Source organism: Equus przewalskii, chromosome 22 (genome assembly GCF_037783145.1).
Source record: "Equus przewalskii isolate Varuska chromosome 22, EquPr2, whole genome shotgun sequence".
In the NCBI taxonomy this organism is placed as follows: domain Eukaryota; kingdom Metazoa; phylum Chordata; class Mammalia; order Perissodactyla; family Equidae; genus Equus; species Equus przewalskii.
In genome coordinates, this window is record NC_091852.1 from 6,899,595 (window position 1) to 6,917,321 (window position 17,727).

Consider the following 17,727-nt stretch of genomic DNA (forward strand, 5'->3'; position numbering starts at 1 on the left):
CCTGAATAAAAGGTATTTAGGACTTTGTCCCTGAAATAATCAGCTCTACAGCTGTCACCCATCCCTCTGGTCCCGTACCTTTCTAATGATCCACTGCATCAGTCCAAGGTAGTATAGCATGGACGTGACGGCACTGAAGAAAACCACCATTGGCAGGAACTGGAGGGGGAGATGAAAGCAATCATGGGCTACCGTTGGCCTCAGGAGTATTAGTAGGTTTCAGATCAGTCTCCTTCTTTCTACCTCCTTTTCCCCTCTGAAACTTCATAAAAGTACTAGAAACTCCTCTGGAACTAAACAACACTTTATCAGGCAGCTGTTGCATCTACAGTCTCTTACTCTAATTTGCTCTGGATAAGCTTGAGTATATTTCATCAGAAATGACATTTTTTCCCCCTCTGCTATAATCATCTTTTCTTCCTTTAGTGTCTCAGAGAAGGAGTGAAGGTTTGGAGGAATTTGTAGTAATTAGGCTTATTAAACTGAAGGCCACTGGCAGATGTTCTTGTTCTGATATTAAACAGCCATTAGCTTCACCACTTATCCTTTCCTAGATACTATTTTCCTGATGCTCTTTGGGTGCCTTCAATGCAGGCTATGTGTCTACAGGGAGCCGTGTCTCCCCTGCAGAAACCACACAGAGCTGTGGTCTCAGTCCCTCCCCACCCCTACCTCTCCACACCCCTTCCCCTCTGCTCCCCAGCTAAATGGCCAGGGACAAGCTGCCACCAGAGACTCAGAATGACAGAGGACAATTTGTACAGGATCCAATTTAGGAAACTCTATTAGCACTATATGTGAAAAGACTTTCTGCGCCATCATTCAGAGCTCATGCACTTACGTGCTTTTCTTGGCTTTAATAGGCAGGCGGAGCCTTCCTGAAAGTATCAGGGAGTCAAAGGGGCTCATCTCTCGAATGTGCCCACAGGGATTCTGTGCTGGCAGAGAGGATGGAGGCTACTGCCCTGGGGGGAGTGGGAGGGGGGTCTGAAGACACTGGTGGAATCTGGGCAGCAAGTCACGCCTTCTTTGTGACTTTAGTTTTTTCCAATTCAGGATTCAGATCACAATATGAGCATATTTCCAGGTCAATATGTAAACACTTGACCTTTCAGAGATGGCTTAGTTATCTCAGCACCAAGGCATCAAAACAGCAGTTTAAGAAAATATCCAGCCTATCAGTTGGCCTAACTGAAACTGGGGTAATTTGGAGGTAAATTGGGAGTACCTAGGTGGGAAGACAGTTTAGAAGTGTAGGAACAATAATACACCTCAAAAAGGAAAGCTGAAGAACAAGCCAAATGCATCTTTCTGACTCATCGACCGGCATCTGTAGGGACTTCCCAGAGGACAGTGACTTCCTGGGGTTTGTGGGATCCTCAGGGGGGCAATTGATGAGGCCCAGGCACGGGGCAAGTTTGGCTTTCCTCTGCAAAATAACATCCCTCTTTGGCTGGGAGAAGGTCCAGCCCCCAGGCCTCCCTAGGCAAAGGCTGTGCTGAAGGAAAATGGGAATGGTTTAGCACGAGGATGGTTCTGGAAGAACAGAGGCTGATGTGGGTGACCAGCTGTCCTGGCTGGCCTGAGATTGAGGGTTTCCTGAGTGCAGACCTGTCACCGATCCTGGACCTGGAAGCCATTATTGGCCATATGCCTGTTCATGGCCAGGTATCTAACGTTCTTTTCCCTGAAATCTCAGATACTGTTGCCCCATATGACTTTTCATAAGTATCTCATACAGCACTAAAGCCCTCCAAAGGTATTTGAATATTTCAAACTCCTCCACATGTTTCCCTTAATCCTATAGTAACAAAGCAATATGTTTGCAATCCACCGACTTCAGATAAAATTGCAATGAGAACGGACAGTGGTGTGCTGTGCACCTATCACATGCCTAGCAGCTATACGCCTGGTTTCTGGTTGTTGGGTTCCATCCGAACATCCATGAAGACTGAGAAGTTACTGAAAAGGACGTGACTCCATAGAAAAGGGTTTGGCTTTACCTTAAATGCCAAGTAGTGGTCTGTGTAGTTCTCGCCAAAGACAAAGGAAGCACCAGCGTCAGTGTGCTCCAAGAAGGTCTGACATAAAGGAAGGGCAAGAGGAGACCATTATAACCCCTGAAGCGGTGGTTAATGTCCCCAGGACCCATCAGGCTCTACAGAGAGTGAGGACCCAGCAAACTTGTTGGATAGCCTTGGAGATTTAATTTTCTCAGCTTTTCTCCCTCCAGTGGGTGGCCTGGAAGTGTATTTTTGAACTAGAACTGTGCACAGATTTCCCGGCATTTCTAACATTTAATGTGACTCCAGGGTGCTAAAGAATAAGCTGGGTGTGGTGATTTGCACCAGAAGCAATAGGTGGCACATGGGTGTCACTGCTGACCACTGGATGCAAAGAGAGCTTGTGTCTCTGTTTGTGGAACCTCCTTAGAAGTGTGCCACCCTTGGGCAGGATGAAGGGGGCAACTGGGATGGGGGAGTGATGCAGTGGATGGTATGGGTGAGGGGCAACAATAATATTAATAAACTGGACAGATTAACATTTTTCACATAAAATTGTTTGTCTAACTCATGCCATGATATTAAAATTTGAGTCAACTCAAGCAGACATACAAACCTATTTCCAACATATATTGAGGATTATATTCAAATGTTGAAAGCACTATAAAAGTAAGATGTTCTTTTGAACCCAACTTACGTGAACTTGTTTGCCCAACCACTGAGAAGCCCTAAGTCCAGGGCCAGTCCTTAGTATTAAGAGCCCAAGAAGAAACTGTAACCCAATTCCCCAAAAGACAGGCCTCCAGTGTACCTATGGAGAAAGATGGAGAGAGACGTATCTTGTTAGAGGATGAATGCTGACCTGAGCATAAACGCCCAGAGCCTCACTGTTTCCTTGGAAGCTTCTCACACGTGGCCTTTGACCCCCCTTATCTGGGAGGCCCAAGCAGTCTTGATCAGAGAGTCCCTTGATAGATTCATATGCAGAAATCTCAGGGTTGTATTCCCTCTTTCTAAACCTGAGTTTGAAGCCATCACTCTCAGGGGAGTATGGAACCATTATGTAAAATGACTCAGACCCAAAGAGTAGTCTTAGCAGGGCCATAAGCAGGAAGGATCTAGCCTTGATGGTCATGCTGTAAATATTTGATACATATAATTATTTGCCCTTCTGGAAGATGGAGAGGCAAAATATGACTTCTCTGTGCATCCTAGGTTTGTTGATCTGACAAAATGTAAGTGAATCAAGTGAAAGAAATTCCACCCTGTCGAGGGGTTCTCATTTCACTGTAAAAGCAACCAATTATCTATAACACATACCCAGGAAGAGCAGAGTCATGGACAATCAGCTTCTTTCATTTTTGGTGCAGAGAGGAGCCTGCTGCAAAGAACTATGGGATTGGAGGCATAGAACACAGCGGAGATCTTCACAGGGCAAAGAATTTGGATCACATTAGGTGACTTTGGTCTCTGACTAATCCTTGTTTCGAGGGGTGAAGCTTTCAGCCAGTAAGTCTTCCAGGATTTGTCATTATGATTCATATGTGAACAATCAATGTCTCAGAATTTTGCCCATGTATTGGGTTACTGACTGACAGAACAAGGATGAGAAGGGAATTTAATGTGAACAAAACTGTTTAAGGACAAAGTTTTGGAGTAAAACAGCCAAAATTGCAAAAGGAAATTTGATAAACTGAAGGATCCAATGGTAGAATATTAGATTATTTGCTGGTGGGGGAAATCTGGACGAAAATGGGTGAGTTTTCTTTGAATGTGTATTTGACGGGGAGAGGAGGGTACAGGAGCAGAAATTGGACTTGGCGGACAGAACATCTCACTGAACGTGTGACTGGAAAATTACTGAGAATGAACAATAAGAAAGTGACAATTCTATGAAAGTTCAGGAAGAAGGGCCCCCTAGCCACTCAAAATATCACAGCAAGGTAAGAAAAATACTGAATAACAATTAAATTCTCTCACACTCATTATTTAGAGCAATTTACACATGAGAAAAAAGGGGGAAAAAACCCAAAAATATCAATTTGATACTTACTTTGGTTGGGTGCTTGGAAAATAGAAATAGCAGGATAACGTACACTATGAGTCCACCGAAGGACACCAGCTGCCATTTCCCCAATTTGGCGGTGTCAAAGATCAGCCAGAAAACAACTCCCAGGATCAGAGAGCTCCAAATCACCCTGAGAGAACCAGAAAGGGGGTATCATTTGTTGTATTTGTGGCAACATTTGTCACATTCAAGTACTAGCTTGAAAATCATAATCAGGTTTCAACTAACAAGCAAAAAATATTACGAGTAACAGACTCTGGCACCAGGAGGTTATGCTTCTAGAAATTGCAAGAGACCCTCTTTTGTTGTGGCTATAAAGGCAAATAGCCAAAACATTAAGCAATGTGTCCCCCTCATTCCACAACCCTTGGGCCCTTCAAGGACATCTAAAGGGGTCAGAGAGAAGAACGGATGTTTGGAAAGAAGTCTGATGATTTCTTTGAGAAATCTATGGAGAGTCCTCATCTCCAGTTTGGAAGATGGGTGAGGCGTTACTTTCTTCCCTTTAAGGGAGAGCTTGAAATGCATTCTCTGCAGTTGGGGGACCTCACCTGAGCCCCAGAGAGTCAAGTGGGTCTTTAGATTGGATTCAACTCCCTGAGGAATCAGGTGGGCATGACAAGGCTGATTCACAGCTTGGATGGCAGAACCAGAAAGGGTGCTGTGTTGGGATGGCACAACCCTGGTTTATTAGGCCAAGGATGTGTGAAGTTTCCTGGTAGATCCCAGTTGGGCAATGCTGGGGAGAATGGGTCCTGGGTCCTACCCAGCAGGGCCACCTGGAAGGAGAGGAGGTCCCACAGACAGAAACTGCTAGAAAGCCCTGAGTGGTCACCTGCAGGCCACAGGCTCCTGTAGGAGAGGGTTGACTTTAGTAATTCACAGACCTTTCCTCCCAAGGAAGCCAGCTTTGTGCCTAGAGCAGAGGGTTACCTCCCCAAGTGAGAACCATCCCATCCTTTGGAGAAGATCTTATAATTTAGCGGCACTTGAAATTAAGGCAGTTTGTAGGGACATTTGAACATATCTCCAATGAGTAATTACCTTATTGAGGCCTTGATTCCTGTTTGCAAAATGAAGGCATTTTAGCAGATTATTCCCTAGGTTGTCTCTAGCTTCAATATCCCACAAATGAGGAAGCAATTTCAGAACACAGTTTTGGAAGAGAGTTCAAAAAGTCAAAGATCCCTCTCAACGGCAGTAAGAGAACCAACTGCATTTACCACTTCAGCCAGAACCAATGGCTGTCCAGAAACCTTCTGCCAGGAGACAGGAGCTCTTCAATTCGATGATCATATTTGGCCATAAAGTGATCCCAGACCACAAAGAAGATGGCAGCCACAGTGATCACGAAGAGAGGAAGGGCTCGGTGAAAGTTGAGCCCACACGCGGCGATCACCATAGCCAGGTAACCTGCCAGGAAGCAGACACAGGTGGGGACCATCAGCACCAGCTGGAGACCAGCCACAGCACCAATCGGCTCCGCCAAGGGGAGGTTCAGTCAAGGGAGCATTGATGGCGGGAGAGCTCATGATAGGGCTATGGGCTCCTCTGACTATAAGTAGTGGATTTTGGGGGCTTCTGTTGTTTTTCCAAGCAAGTCCCTCACAGTGTCACCATGAACGCTAGGAGGACAGCATGCTAGGTCTTTTTCTCTCATAGAAACTTCTGAGTTCTCGAATCCTGACACTTCATCACCGGGCCTCTCACTCAGCACTAACCACTTTTTTCTGGCATTCAGACTCGGCAGGCGAGCTTCCGTCAGAGAAAGGCCAGGATTTGAAGCAACCACTGACTAGAGGTATGGATTCTCCTGGTTTGCAGCTCAGGTTTGGCCTAAGCTTGAGCAGGAAAACAGGCCCACCAACAATCTCTAAGTGTCCCGGTATCTCTACAGGAAAGGGAACGGGGTGGGGCAACTACCAAGGGGGCTGCTTTTGAAGAGGAGGTTGTAGGATAAGAACAACAAGGTTTCCTGTTAAAGGTCAGCAATAATGGTCCGAGGTTAAATCTGGCTGCCACATGCTTTATAGGTGGCAAGTACAGCTGTATTTGCATGTTTGTATCTGTCTTCTACAAATAAAGTCTCATGGGGACACAGCCACACTGTCTGTGTGCTTTTGTCCCATAAGGTAGAGTTATGTGGGTTTCACCATATTGCGTGCAAAGCCTGAGACACCATCTGGCCTGGGACACAGATAGTTTATGGCTGATCCCTGTTCGTGCAGTGTGAGCACCAGCAGTCCCACTGACCTCAGGGAGCAGCGGTCTTGGGTTAACATCTCTGGACTTGGGTGGGAGGGTCCCACCTTATAGACATGAGTGCTCTTTAAAATGGGCTGCAGATCCCTTTGCTTGGGAGGGAGAAAAACTGGGGACCTGTTCATCTGTGAGGACAGTACAGTCCTGCCTTCAGGCAAGAGGAGTGGGCTCCCTGGGCCCAGGCTCCCCCTCGTGTTGTGTTTGCGTAGAGCATTAATTGCTTATATTTCCCCTACTCTTAGGTTTCTGCCTTGTCATTATCACCATGTTTTCCACTTACCTGGATGTGATGAACCAGCCCTCAAATCCACACCACAGTCACAAAGGCCACAGCAGTAGGGAACCTAAAAAGTTAGCTGCTGGTACAAAAGCTGGATAGGGAACCCCTCTGAACAGGTGTCCCACGCTGAGACGCCCCCCCACCCCACCCCACCGCCCCCGAGGGGCTTCCTGATTGATTCTCTCCCTCTCTAGATGATTCCATGAAGTCCAGGGCAGTGGGAAGACTTATTTTTCTTTCCACAGAAAGCTCTTATTTTGGGAATCCTTGAAAAGAGACACTCGATCCCATCCCCTTTGCTACTTACCAGCTAATAAGGTGCCCCAGAGGATGTACCGAAGGGTGGTTTTGTGTTTTTGACAAAAATCCCGAACTGTACCATAATTCCTTTCCAGATACCTGAAAGAAGACAAAAGCAAAAAGGCAGGCAGAAGTCAACACCAAAATCATGAAATAAACTGGCAGCTAAGGCTGGATGGGGCATTGTACATCAAGCAAGCAAACGACCAAAGTCATGAAGTGCGTGTCCTACAATATAGAAATGGGAAACTCATTTCAGTTTAGACTAAAATCAGCCATGTATTGGATCCGTCTTTGCTGAATGGATGTGATTTGGTGAATTGCATGTGCCAGCCCTTGAGGGGTTACAGAGATGAGAAAACGTGCTCTGTGAAATGGAGCAGGGAGATGGAGAACTAACCAAAAGCTGAAAGCAAATTATAGGACAAGGGTGTTTCTCACTGGACTATGAGGGCCTCCATTAGCTTTTAAGACACTGTTATTAAATGTTGATTTAAAAAAAAAAGTAAAAATCCAATGAACTATCATCTCTTCTGTTTCCACAAAGTTCGAGTAAGCTGGTGGTTCCCTGTCCTCGCTCACCATACTTTTTAGCGGGAGGCTGACAGACTTCACTAGGTACTTGAAACATAAAGTTGAGAACTATTAACTAGTAGGTTGTAACATAGCTTTCCCAGAAAGTTCTAGAATTGTTAGCATGTCTTTGTTTCTGTGCAGAGTTTTGTTATGGGATGGTGGGTATGTTACTGGACAAAACATGTGTCCCCTTCTTGGCAAGTTAATCAACCTACACCAGAAGTAGTTGTCACACAAAGCAGAAATTTTGTTTGTGGCATGCAGGAAAGAAAATGGAGACCATAGGGAATAACTCACAAAAGTTATGATTCCCTGAGTATGGGGAGGTGGGTACTTTTATTTGGCGTAGGTGATGAATATTCAAAGGGGAAGTTTTATCATCACATGTAGAGGTGGGCAGAAGCTTACACATGCGTGGTTTGAAATCTTGCTTTTACATGCATCGCATGATCTCAAAATGGCTGCTTTGCCCCTCCAAGAGGAGAATTTACAATATAAATGAGAGCAGGTTACTTTAGTACAACTCTTCGCCTCTTGGCATAGGTGGAATTCCTGTGCTTGCGGTCTCCGCCGGTCTGGTCCAGTTCAAAGTGGTTGGGTCCAGGGTGGTTGTCATTTAGAGCTTCTTCCTCGTGCATAGCTGAAACCACATATGCTCAAGACCCCAAAGTTCTTGGAGAGAAGAATGTCTGTAACTTTCAAGATGACAAAAGAATCAGGTCAAACACAAAAGATTAGAGTTTAGGCAGGACAAGAAAAGCGGGTTCGAGTCCGTGGCTGGTGACAGAATCCCTCCTCTACTTTTACCCTGCTCCTCACTCTTGAGGGCATGGGTCAAAGGTCCGTATTCTGTAATTACTTCCTCCTGAGCATGGGCGTTGTCATAGGGGCTGGTAGAGGAGTAGAATTTTTCCCGCTGGTCTAAGGTAATTCTGTGGGTCACCAGCATGGCTCTAAGTTGTTCATATCCCTAACTAACAGAGAGGTGGCAGTCACAGCTCTCAGGCATGGAGGCTGTCTTTTTGCCACGGTCTCTAGCTGCTTTGAGAAACAGGCTATCACTCTCTTTAAGGGTCCCAATGTTTGTGCTAATCCTCCCAGAGTTATCCCTTGTCTTTCATGAAGGTACAAGTCAGATGGTTTGCTCAGGTCTGGAAAGACCAGTGCAGGTGCTTCTATTAGTAAGTTTCTAAGCTTATTGAAAGCTTGGTCACATAGCTCATCCCATTCAGAGGGGTCCGTTTCTGGCCCCTGTAATTTGTCATAGAGAGGCTTAGCAATCAACCCCAAATTAGGGATCCATGTGTGGCAGAACCCAGCCATCTCACGAATTCTTATAGGGGACTACATGTTCTTGGTAGAGAAGTTGATATATTACCATTTGCCTCTCTGAGGAAGGTGGTACTGCCCCTTCAAAATAATAAACCCCAAATACTTTACAGTCTCTTGAGATACCAGAGTTTTTCCCTTAGACACTTGATATCCCTTACTGGCTAAGAAGTTCAAAATGATCACCGTGTTCTCATCAGAGATTTTCTTAGAAGGACTAGCTGCTAGGATGCCATCCACATACTGTAAGACAGTGCTTTGTTTTAATTTTAATTCCCTTAAATCTTGGCCCAGGATTTCCTCAAAAATTGTAAAGGAATTTTTAAATCCTTGGGCTAAGACAGCCCAGCAGTATTGTTGATTCTGGTGGGAGTCTGGGTCCTCCCATTCAAAGGCAAAAATCTCTTTGGACTCAGGGTCCAATGGGACATAAAATAAAGCATCTTTTAAATCTAGCGCTGTATGAAACATGCTGTCCCAGGGAGATTAGCCAGCAGGTATAAGGATTAGGTCCTACAGGATGTGGGTCTTGGACTGTTTTGTTGACAGCCCTAAGGTCTTGAACAAATCTGTACTTCCCTTTTCCTGGCTTTTTAATGGGTAAAATGTGAGTGTTACATGGGTAGCTACATGGCCCGATTATTCCTTGTTTTAGAAGTTTCTCAATTATAGGAATTATATGGCTTCTGACGTTAGGGGGCATTGTTATGTGAGAGGCCAGTGGTCTATCTACTTTTAGTCCACCCCTACAGGTATGGCACCAGCTGCCTGTCCCATTTGTCCTTGTGTCCATACCTCTGAGTTGACTCAGCTTAGAATGTTTGGGGAATTTCTTCCTTTTCAGGTACTGGTGCGTTTTCTAACGAGGCCATGAGCTCGACCTCCCGATTTTTGGGAACTTGGATTTCTATTTTGACTTGTTCCGAGTTTATTGAGGCCCCTAGTTTTGATAATGTGTCCCTCCGAGGAGAGGAACAGGGCATTCTGGCAGATATAGAAAAGCACGTCCTAATGTTTTGGATCCTATTTCACAGGTCAAGGGCTCCAGAAACCTTCTGGTCTCTCCTCTACTGATACTCCTTTTATATCACACTTTCTTTTTTGAAAGGGTTCCTTTGTTGGGTGTTTAACACCAGGAGTGTGGCCCCAGTATAGAGCGAAAATTCAACATGCTCTCCTCCCACTGCTAAGGTTACCCAGGGCCCTTCTGGGAAGCTGAGGACTGGTTGCCTGGAGCCAACTGGGGAGCCCCATGGCCCCATCACATATCATCTGTAGTCATGGGAAGTTGCCATGGCTTGGTCTTGTCTGATCCCTTCCCTCTCTTGGGTTGGTTCGGACAATCCCCATGTCCCTCCTGTCTGCACTTGCCACTGATTAGGCCCCAACTTCATTGCTGGCCTTCTGGTCCCATGGTAGGGGCTAGGGTCACTCACCAGTAGCATCTTCTTCTTCTCCTTCAGGTGACCTCCAGCAGACTGGAGGGTCAACCAAAGCAGAGTAGCTTGCCTCTGCATCTCTTGGTCATCTTTCATTTCTTCTATCATATTTCTGGTGTTGGGCACCCTGAGGGCCACCTCCACTAACTGCACAGAACTGGTATCAGGCCCTATTGTCAGTTTTTGGAGTTTCCTACAGATAAATCTGGAGCACTTTGAGAAGTGAACAGGTATCAAGAACTACTTATATCAGTGACATTTACCCACATAATATAACCTATAAAGGTTTATTATTATTTATTTGATAATTTTGCAAGTAATTTAATACACGCAATAAGCCTAACTAGTCTAAAATCTCCCACTTTATAGAAAGAACAAATTCTTTGAGAAGTCTCAGAGTCCCACTGAAACCCCCAAAAAGACTTTACTTAGGATTTGAACCTTGGGGAAATTAGCCAAAAAAACATCAAGAGGTTTTAAAACACTTGGTCACATTGGAAATAATGTTTAGTTATCCATTTAATCAGGGTGATAACAGAAATTGTCACAGACAGAGTGGAACAGTCTAAAAAGAAGACTCTAAAATAGGGAATTCAGCCTCCTTAAGCGTAGGAAATTATTTTAACGAAACATAGATTTTCTGTCTTGTGAGTAGACTCACTCAAAGATAAACAAAAAAAAAAACCTTTCATAATCTCTTTGTCAAGAGTAGACCAAAACTTTCAGAAGATTATCCTTTTAAGAGAGAGAAAGCCAAATGTTTAATTGTTTTAACTTACTTTTGATATAGAAACTCGTTTATTTAATCAAATTTATTTTAATCTTAGTCGTCTTAACTATGTATAAAACTCTTTTATCCTAGTTTTTACTTTCACAAACTTTCTGTCACTTGCTTCTTAGATTTAGAATTTGTTTTATGTCTCCCTTCGTTTTTTTTCCAGTACTGTAGAACAAATTTATCTTTTTTAACAAAACAAATAAAAATATCTCTAGTCTTTATGTCTTCTTTACTGAAAACATACATTTTACTTTCCTTGAATACAAAGAAGTTTCCTTAGTAACTTTTAGTAGCTTTTTCTTTTTTTGGCCAAGGAAGATTTGCCCTGAGCTAACATCTGTGCCAATGTTTCTCTATATTCTCATATGAGGGACACCTCCACAGTGTGGCTGGTGAGCAAAATAGGTCTGCCCCTGGGATCTGAACCCATGAACCTGCACCAGCAAAGTGGAGTTTGTGGAACTCTAACAACTCAGCCACAAAGCTGGGCCCAAATTTAATCATATGTATTAATAGAACTTTTAGCAATTATGGACTTTGACTGTGTTTGCAAAAACTAAGAAGTAAGTAATTATATACTATCTTTTACATTAGTATTCTGTAGGTCGGCATATTTATAAATACTTTTTATAAGATTTAGGAACATGATACTTCATAGTATAATCTTTTATAACATAAGACGTGTTTACTAATAGACCTGAAGATCTTTTAGTTGTTTTGTAATAAGAAGGCAAAAGTAGATTAACCTTTATCTGACATTTTATCTCTTTTAGAAATTATCTTGCTATTTAATGAATTTTTTATCATTTAATTTAATCGAGTAAAACTTCAAAGTTTTAACTTACAAAAAAGATTTTGGAACTATTCTAAATACATATGTTATAAAATATAATTATTATTAAAATTCTATCCATAAACTCTTACCTCACTTACATTTAAGCCATTTGTTTTTAACAATCATGTCCAGATTACTCACAAAGTCTCTATGTGACACCAGAGCAGTTCACCATCATTTTAAGTTGTTGTATGTACGTATATTAAATCACCATTATTGTTAAAAGTTCTCCCCAAAGCTTTTACCATTTTACATCTATTTATTTTACCTGTTTCCAATGAATATTTAGATTGCCTATAAAAACCTTATGAATTAGACAAAATTAGCTATTATTTTAAGTTATTAGTTTTGTTGACAAATTCTGTAAGAGAGACAACATGAGTTTCTTTGACTCATAAAGGATGTATGTTTATATGACATCCTATGTTGATAACTTGTGGACATGTCTCTTTTAATGAAACCAATAGACTTAAACAAGTTTTTATTTACCAAAGATCATTTTAGATCATGTTAACTGGAAAGACATCTGGGCTAGTTTTTATCACATTTAGAAATAATTTACGTAAGTGCTTATTTTAAGTCAATTAAATACACCTCCTTTAGAAATGACACAATCCAGACACACAGACAGAGACATTTGGACAATCAGAAACAGAACTTTAAAAATTTCAGCCATGTCTCAGGAACAAAATATAAAAAATGCTGGATCCAAATTGTGACCTCTTCAGATGGCTAAAGATTTGTCTTAAAGATTTTTTTCTTTTTGCTCTAAGGATCCTTTTTTACAGCTGGTTTTAAGGTCATTTTCTCTTTTAGCTGCTTCTGTGTATTAATCAAAGAATGCATGCCATTGTAAGAGGTTTGGAATCCTCGCTTTTAAGGTGGAATTTTCTGGAACAAAATTTTCCCAAAATAGCCATTACAATTTTAAAATATTTTAAAAGTTTACCTATTTTCACTGCTTAGTTTCAGATATGGAATTTTGCGGAAGTTGAAGTTGGGGGGCCCAGCAAGAGAGGAGGGAGGAGCAGCAGATTGGGTCTTCTTTCCCCAGCACATTTGTTTATTTACTTTTGCTTAAAGAGGCAGCATGGGATTTTTTTTCTTGTTTAGAAGCCTCAAAAATCAAAATAGGCACGGCCAGCCTGGTGGCATAGTGGTTAAGGTCACATGCTCCCCTTTAGTGGCCAGGGGTTTGAGAGTGTAGATCCCCTGTGTGGACCTACACACTGCTTATTAAGCCATGCTGTGGTGGCATCCTGCATATGAAATAGAGGAAGACTGGCACAGATATTAGCTCAGGGACAATCTCCCTCACCAAAAAAAAACAATTTAAATAGACTTCCCATTGGTTGTTTAATTTTTCATGGCCCGCTTTGTTTCTAATTACATATGCAAATACACCAGCTTCAGTCAAATGAGCTTGCCCCATTTTGGCCAATATAAGGTGAGGTCTCTCTTACCATGGTTAATTAGCATTGCCTGATGGGTGGATTTATATGTGCTCACAATCCCCACAGTCTAATTTAAAATATAATTAGGCAAAAGAAATGTAATCATTTTAAATAAAGCTCATCATTTTTAGCAGGTCCTGTTGGAAAAGGTTAGTGCAAAGCAAAAAACAACAAAAAAACCCTGACAGATCCAATATCCAGTAAAAGAAAAACCGGACCAAGTGCTAGGAGGGCAAGTACCTTGGCCCCTGTCATGCACGAGTTCCGTGACTCACCACAGACGTCTTCTCAAGTTCCGAGCCTTGTTTCCTCCACCAGCAAAAGCCAAGCTGCCCTCTCGAGGAGGACGGTTAAGGAGACTAAGGACCCCAGGAAGGTCCAACCTGGGAGAGGAGAGGCCGACAGAACCTCTCCAGCAGGAAGTGAGGGGGAAAGAAGAACAGGGGCATCGAGCTTCCCCAAGGACGGCTGGTAAGGAAACTGAGACAGAGAGATCCCAGAGGCCTGGAAGCCTGTCTGTTGAGGAAACAGAGGGTTATGAGGATCCTCTGCTGGGTGTGGCCAGCTACTTTGTTCCACACAGCTCAAAGGTTAACATTCAGACTGTAAGGACCTAACTCCGCCTTGTTCCAGTTACAAGATAAGACTCAGTGAGTCTAGAGACCAACTCCTTCTGTCACTCACAAAATACAAAACACCAAAGGGCCCTCAAAGGGGCTTCAAGTCCCAGCAGTGACAAACTCAAATGGGCTTCAAGCCCTCACTGCCCAGTGACTAGTTAGCAGGGATGGCTCCTGTTGGCCAGAGCTGAGCATCGGTTCTTCCGGGGTGGCCAAGTTGCACAATCCTTCCAACCACTTTGGGACTCCACTTTCCTGAGCCAGGCCACCTCCAGACAAGGACCTGAACCCAGAAGCCAGGCTCCAACACACAAACCTTGGGACTCGAACCCAAGGCTGAGGCTGCTTTTAACCCAAGGTTGAGGCAGCTGACTTTGTGAGACAACTTAAAGAAATAATGCTTATAGTTGTGCTGTGGGGTTGGTGCCACTGACCTCCATCAAGAGATTCTCGGAGCAAAATGCTCAGAGTGGCTGCTGGGTCTCCTGATGGGGAAGCAATGGCAGGCTGGCAGCACCAACACAAAGAGGAGAGTCCCTCCCACTGAGGCTCAACCTCCAGGATCGTGAACATGTTCTCCATCTGTTGGAAAACGGATGTTTGCAAGAACAGGGGGACAGAGGTCCCATCTGTGTCGCCAATTTGTACAGGTAGTGTGGGAGCAATGTTTGCGTCTGATCATTTCTTCCGGGAAGAAAGGTGTCCACCAGTAAGTGAGTATGGAGAGGCCACAGGGCTGTACCCACAACGATTGTCCTCTATTTCTCTTGGGATGCTCCTCGTCCCCTCCACACCTGCTCTGAGACCTGGCTTCCCTGCAGGTGCCTCTTTGCTCAATGACACATCTAACAGAAGCCTCTCCTTCTCCTGCTAGAGGCTGGATGGAAGGAGTTTACTTGCACATTTAACCATTGCCACTTCCAGGCCACTGGACAGCATTTATAAAACAAGCACTTCTCATCCCATATAGAAGATTCTCAATCTGCAGGACCTCACAGGACCCTGGCCCTAGCTCAGACCACCCCTGCCCTTGGTTAAGGCCTCCGGTCCCCTCCTTCCCACAGTCATGCCCACATGTCCAGGTCTTAGCTCCCTTCAGGTTTCAGGGCACAGCTCAGTTCTTGCTTTCTATGACGCCTTCTTGCATCTGCTCAGGCGGAGGCATCTTCTGCACTTTCTTCCTACTGTCTTCTCTGATTGCGTTTTGTTATGGAGACTTTACTGACTACAACTTCCTGGAAAATGGATGTGTGTGAACCCTACAGCACCAGCACGTGGAACACTGAGGATGCTTGACAGGCATTTGTCGAATTACTGGATAAATGCAATGGGAGTATACATTGCTTTTCTGGAACAGTATTTTACAGCTGTCGGTTAGGACCCCTTAGTGGGTTATGAAGTTACTCAGGGCATGATAACCCTCATTAAAAGGGAGAAGAGGACATCTCAGAGGGTATCACACAGAGTGATGGAAGGTATACTTCATGAAACTTTTGTCATTATCGTGTGTGAATCTGTACTGAGAATTAGAAACACTATTCTAGAAGATATTGAAGGAATATTAGTGTAATAAAGACTAAGTTTTTCATGGTCTAATTGAGGAAAGGCTGGTGATGCATTATCCTCAGTCGTGGACATAGTGTTAACAAGTAGCAGTGGTGAGGGCAACATTTAATAGGGCGCTTTAGGGTGGATGTATGGGATTTCTTAATTGCAGGGAGTGTGTGTAGTCCAATACAGCAAGCTGACACTGCATAAAATAAAGTAGGCAGAAATAGACACTTGGCCATTTGGTTTTCTAGGCTGAACACCTCCCAATCCCGTGGGGGTTGTTTCCATCCCATTGACATTGGTGAAACCTGAGTGCCTCTGGACACCCAAGAGAATCTCTCAGGCCCCAGCGTTAGAGACTCAGAAAGTCAAGTGAAGGATGAAACTAAGCTCAGGTTTCTGAGGTGGTAAGTATTCTTGATGGTGTATATGTGATAGGAGAGTTCAATCCTAATTCTGACCAACTGCAGAGATATCTTCTGATACATGAAAACAAAGTTCCTCAGACTTAGGAATTAAATCAAATTTAAATAGGAATTTAGAATATTGGCAAATACTTTGGTGTTATGGTAGAGTACCAGACAATCTTGCACTAGGAATCAGAAGCTGAATTGTAAGTTAGCTTTGTTCCACTCTAGCTGAGGAACCTTGGGCAAGTCGCTTCTCTGAGCTTCATTTTCTGGTCCAAAAAATAAAGACAATAATTTTGCCTCTCCCACTTAATGAGTGATAAGGACCTGGAATACCTTCAGGGTACTACAAGGGAAGAGCAAGTTTGTCGGGATTTAAAATGGACTGGGCTTGGAGAAATTACTTGCTTGTTGATTGACACTGATAAGATGAATTAACTACTTTGTATGGACTGGGGCAACTAGTTGTTACTTTATATTTTGTACCCTTTGACCAAGTTCACCCATTCCCCAACCTCCCACCCCACCCTCAATCCTGGCAACCACCAATCTATTCTGAATCTATGAGTTAGTTTTTTTTTTAGATTCCACAAATAAGTGAGATCATGCAGTATTTGTCTTACTCTGTCTGACTTATTTCCCCTAGCATAATGCATTTAACCCTCCTCCAGGTTGTCACAAATGACAGGATTTCATTTTATTCATAGCTGGATAATATTCCATTGCATTGAATATACACATTTTCTTTATCCATTCATCCATCAATGGACACTTAGGTTATTTCCATGAGGTGGCTCTTGTAAATAATGCTTCAGTTAGCATGGGGGCTCAGATATCCACAGATATATTCCCAGATGTGACACTGCTGGATTAATGGTATTTCTGTTTTTAATTTTTTGAGGAACCTCCATACTGTTTTCCATAGTGGCTGCAGCAGTTTACCTTCCAGCCAACAGAGCACAAGTGTTCCCTTTTCTCCACATCCACGCCAGCACGTATTATCTCTTGCTTTTTGATAATAGCCATTCAGAGAGGTATGAGGTGAGGTCTTATTGTGGTTTTGACTTGCATTTCCCTGGTGATTAGTGAGGACTGATGTTGGCAACAGACTTGTTGCTTAGCTCTCTGCTGCCTTCTCTCTTGGGTTAAGTGGACTTCTCAGGTTTAAAAGGCCTTCAGGGAAGGACTCCCTCATGTCAGGTGTCATGCAGACCACTTTTGTGACAATCCCCTGACTAGCATTGCTCTGCCAAGGCTAACTGTGTTTGTATCATATCCCCCAGGATGAATACATCAGTCAGTCAGTCTACAGGATAACAAGAGAAGATTTTTCTCTCTAAACTAGGAAGAAAACTGCCACCCAGCACGGCAGGATGGACAATCACTTCTCTCTATGTCCATCTCTGCTCATCTCTATCACTATCATCGAGATCTAGGTCTACCTCCCTCTGAATCTAGTTTTCTCTGCAGCAAGGCTCAAAGGCTTATTAACTTGAGCGCCATCACAGAAACCAGGCAATACTTCCTGGTGTCACTCCAGGTGTGGAACAGAGAGAAAAGAGAGTGGAAAATAAAGCAAAAGCCTCAGAAATGGGGTAGAATGGCAACAAGTGAGGAAATTGGGAGAGCAGAGAAAGGAAGCAGAAGGAATGGCCATTTACTGAGCCACTGTGTGTGCACTTTACACACATCCTCTCATTTAGTCTTCACACCAGTCCCATAAGGGATGAATCATTTTCTCTCACTGTAGAGACATGGAAAGCAGGACTCTGAGAGTTACTGTATCTGTGGTTACCCTACCTATAAGCAGCACAGCTGGGGT

The 17,727-nt window shown here is 43.5% G+C and overlaps 1 protein-coding gene across 4 annotated transcripts in view; it reads right to left on the reverse strand.

Moving 5' to 3' along the window:
• The window catches only part of LOC103564431 (solute carrier family 28 member 3-like), a 31,903-nt gene extending 18,168 nt beyond the window's left edge, over nucleotides 1-13,735 (reverse strand). Inside the window, exons 1-8 of one of the 4 annotated variants that reach the window (XM_008540188.2) lie at nucleotides 13,600-13,735; nucleotides 8,003-8,184; nucleotides 6,921-7,012; nucleotides 5,295-5,484; nucleotides 4,057-4,201; nucleotides 2,701-2,814; nucleotides 2,004-2,081; nucleotides 79-159 (exon numbers count right to left, since the gene is read on the reverse strand). In XM_008540188.2, the coding sequence (XP_008538410.2) occupies nucleotides 79-159; nucleotides 2,004-2,081; nucleotides 2,701-2,814; nucleotides 4,057-4,201; nucleotides 5,295-5,484; nucleotides 6,921-7,012; nucleotides 8,003-8,127 (825 nt within the window). In that variant the 5' untranslated portion in view covers nucleotides 8,128-8,184; nucleotides 13,600-13,735. The other 3 variants (XM_008540189.2, XM_070590790.1, XM_070590791.1) reach the window with 3 other exon arrangements.
• Nucleotides 13,736-17,727: the final 3,992 nt, after the last annotated feature.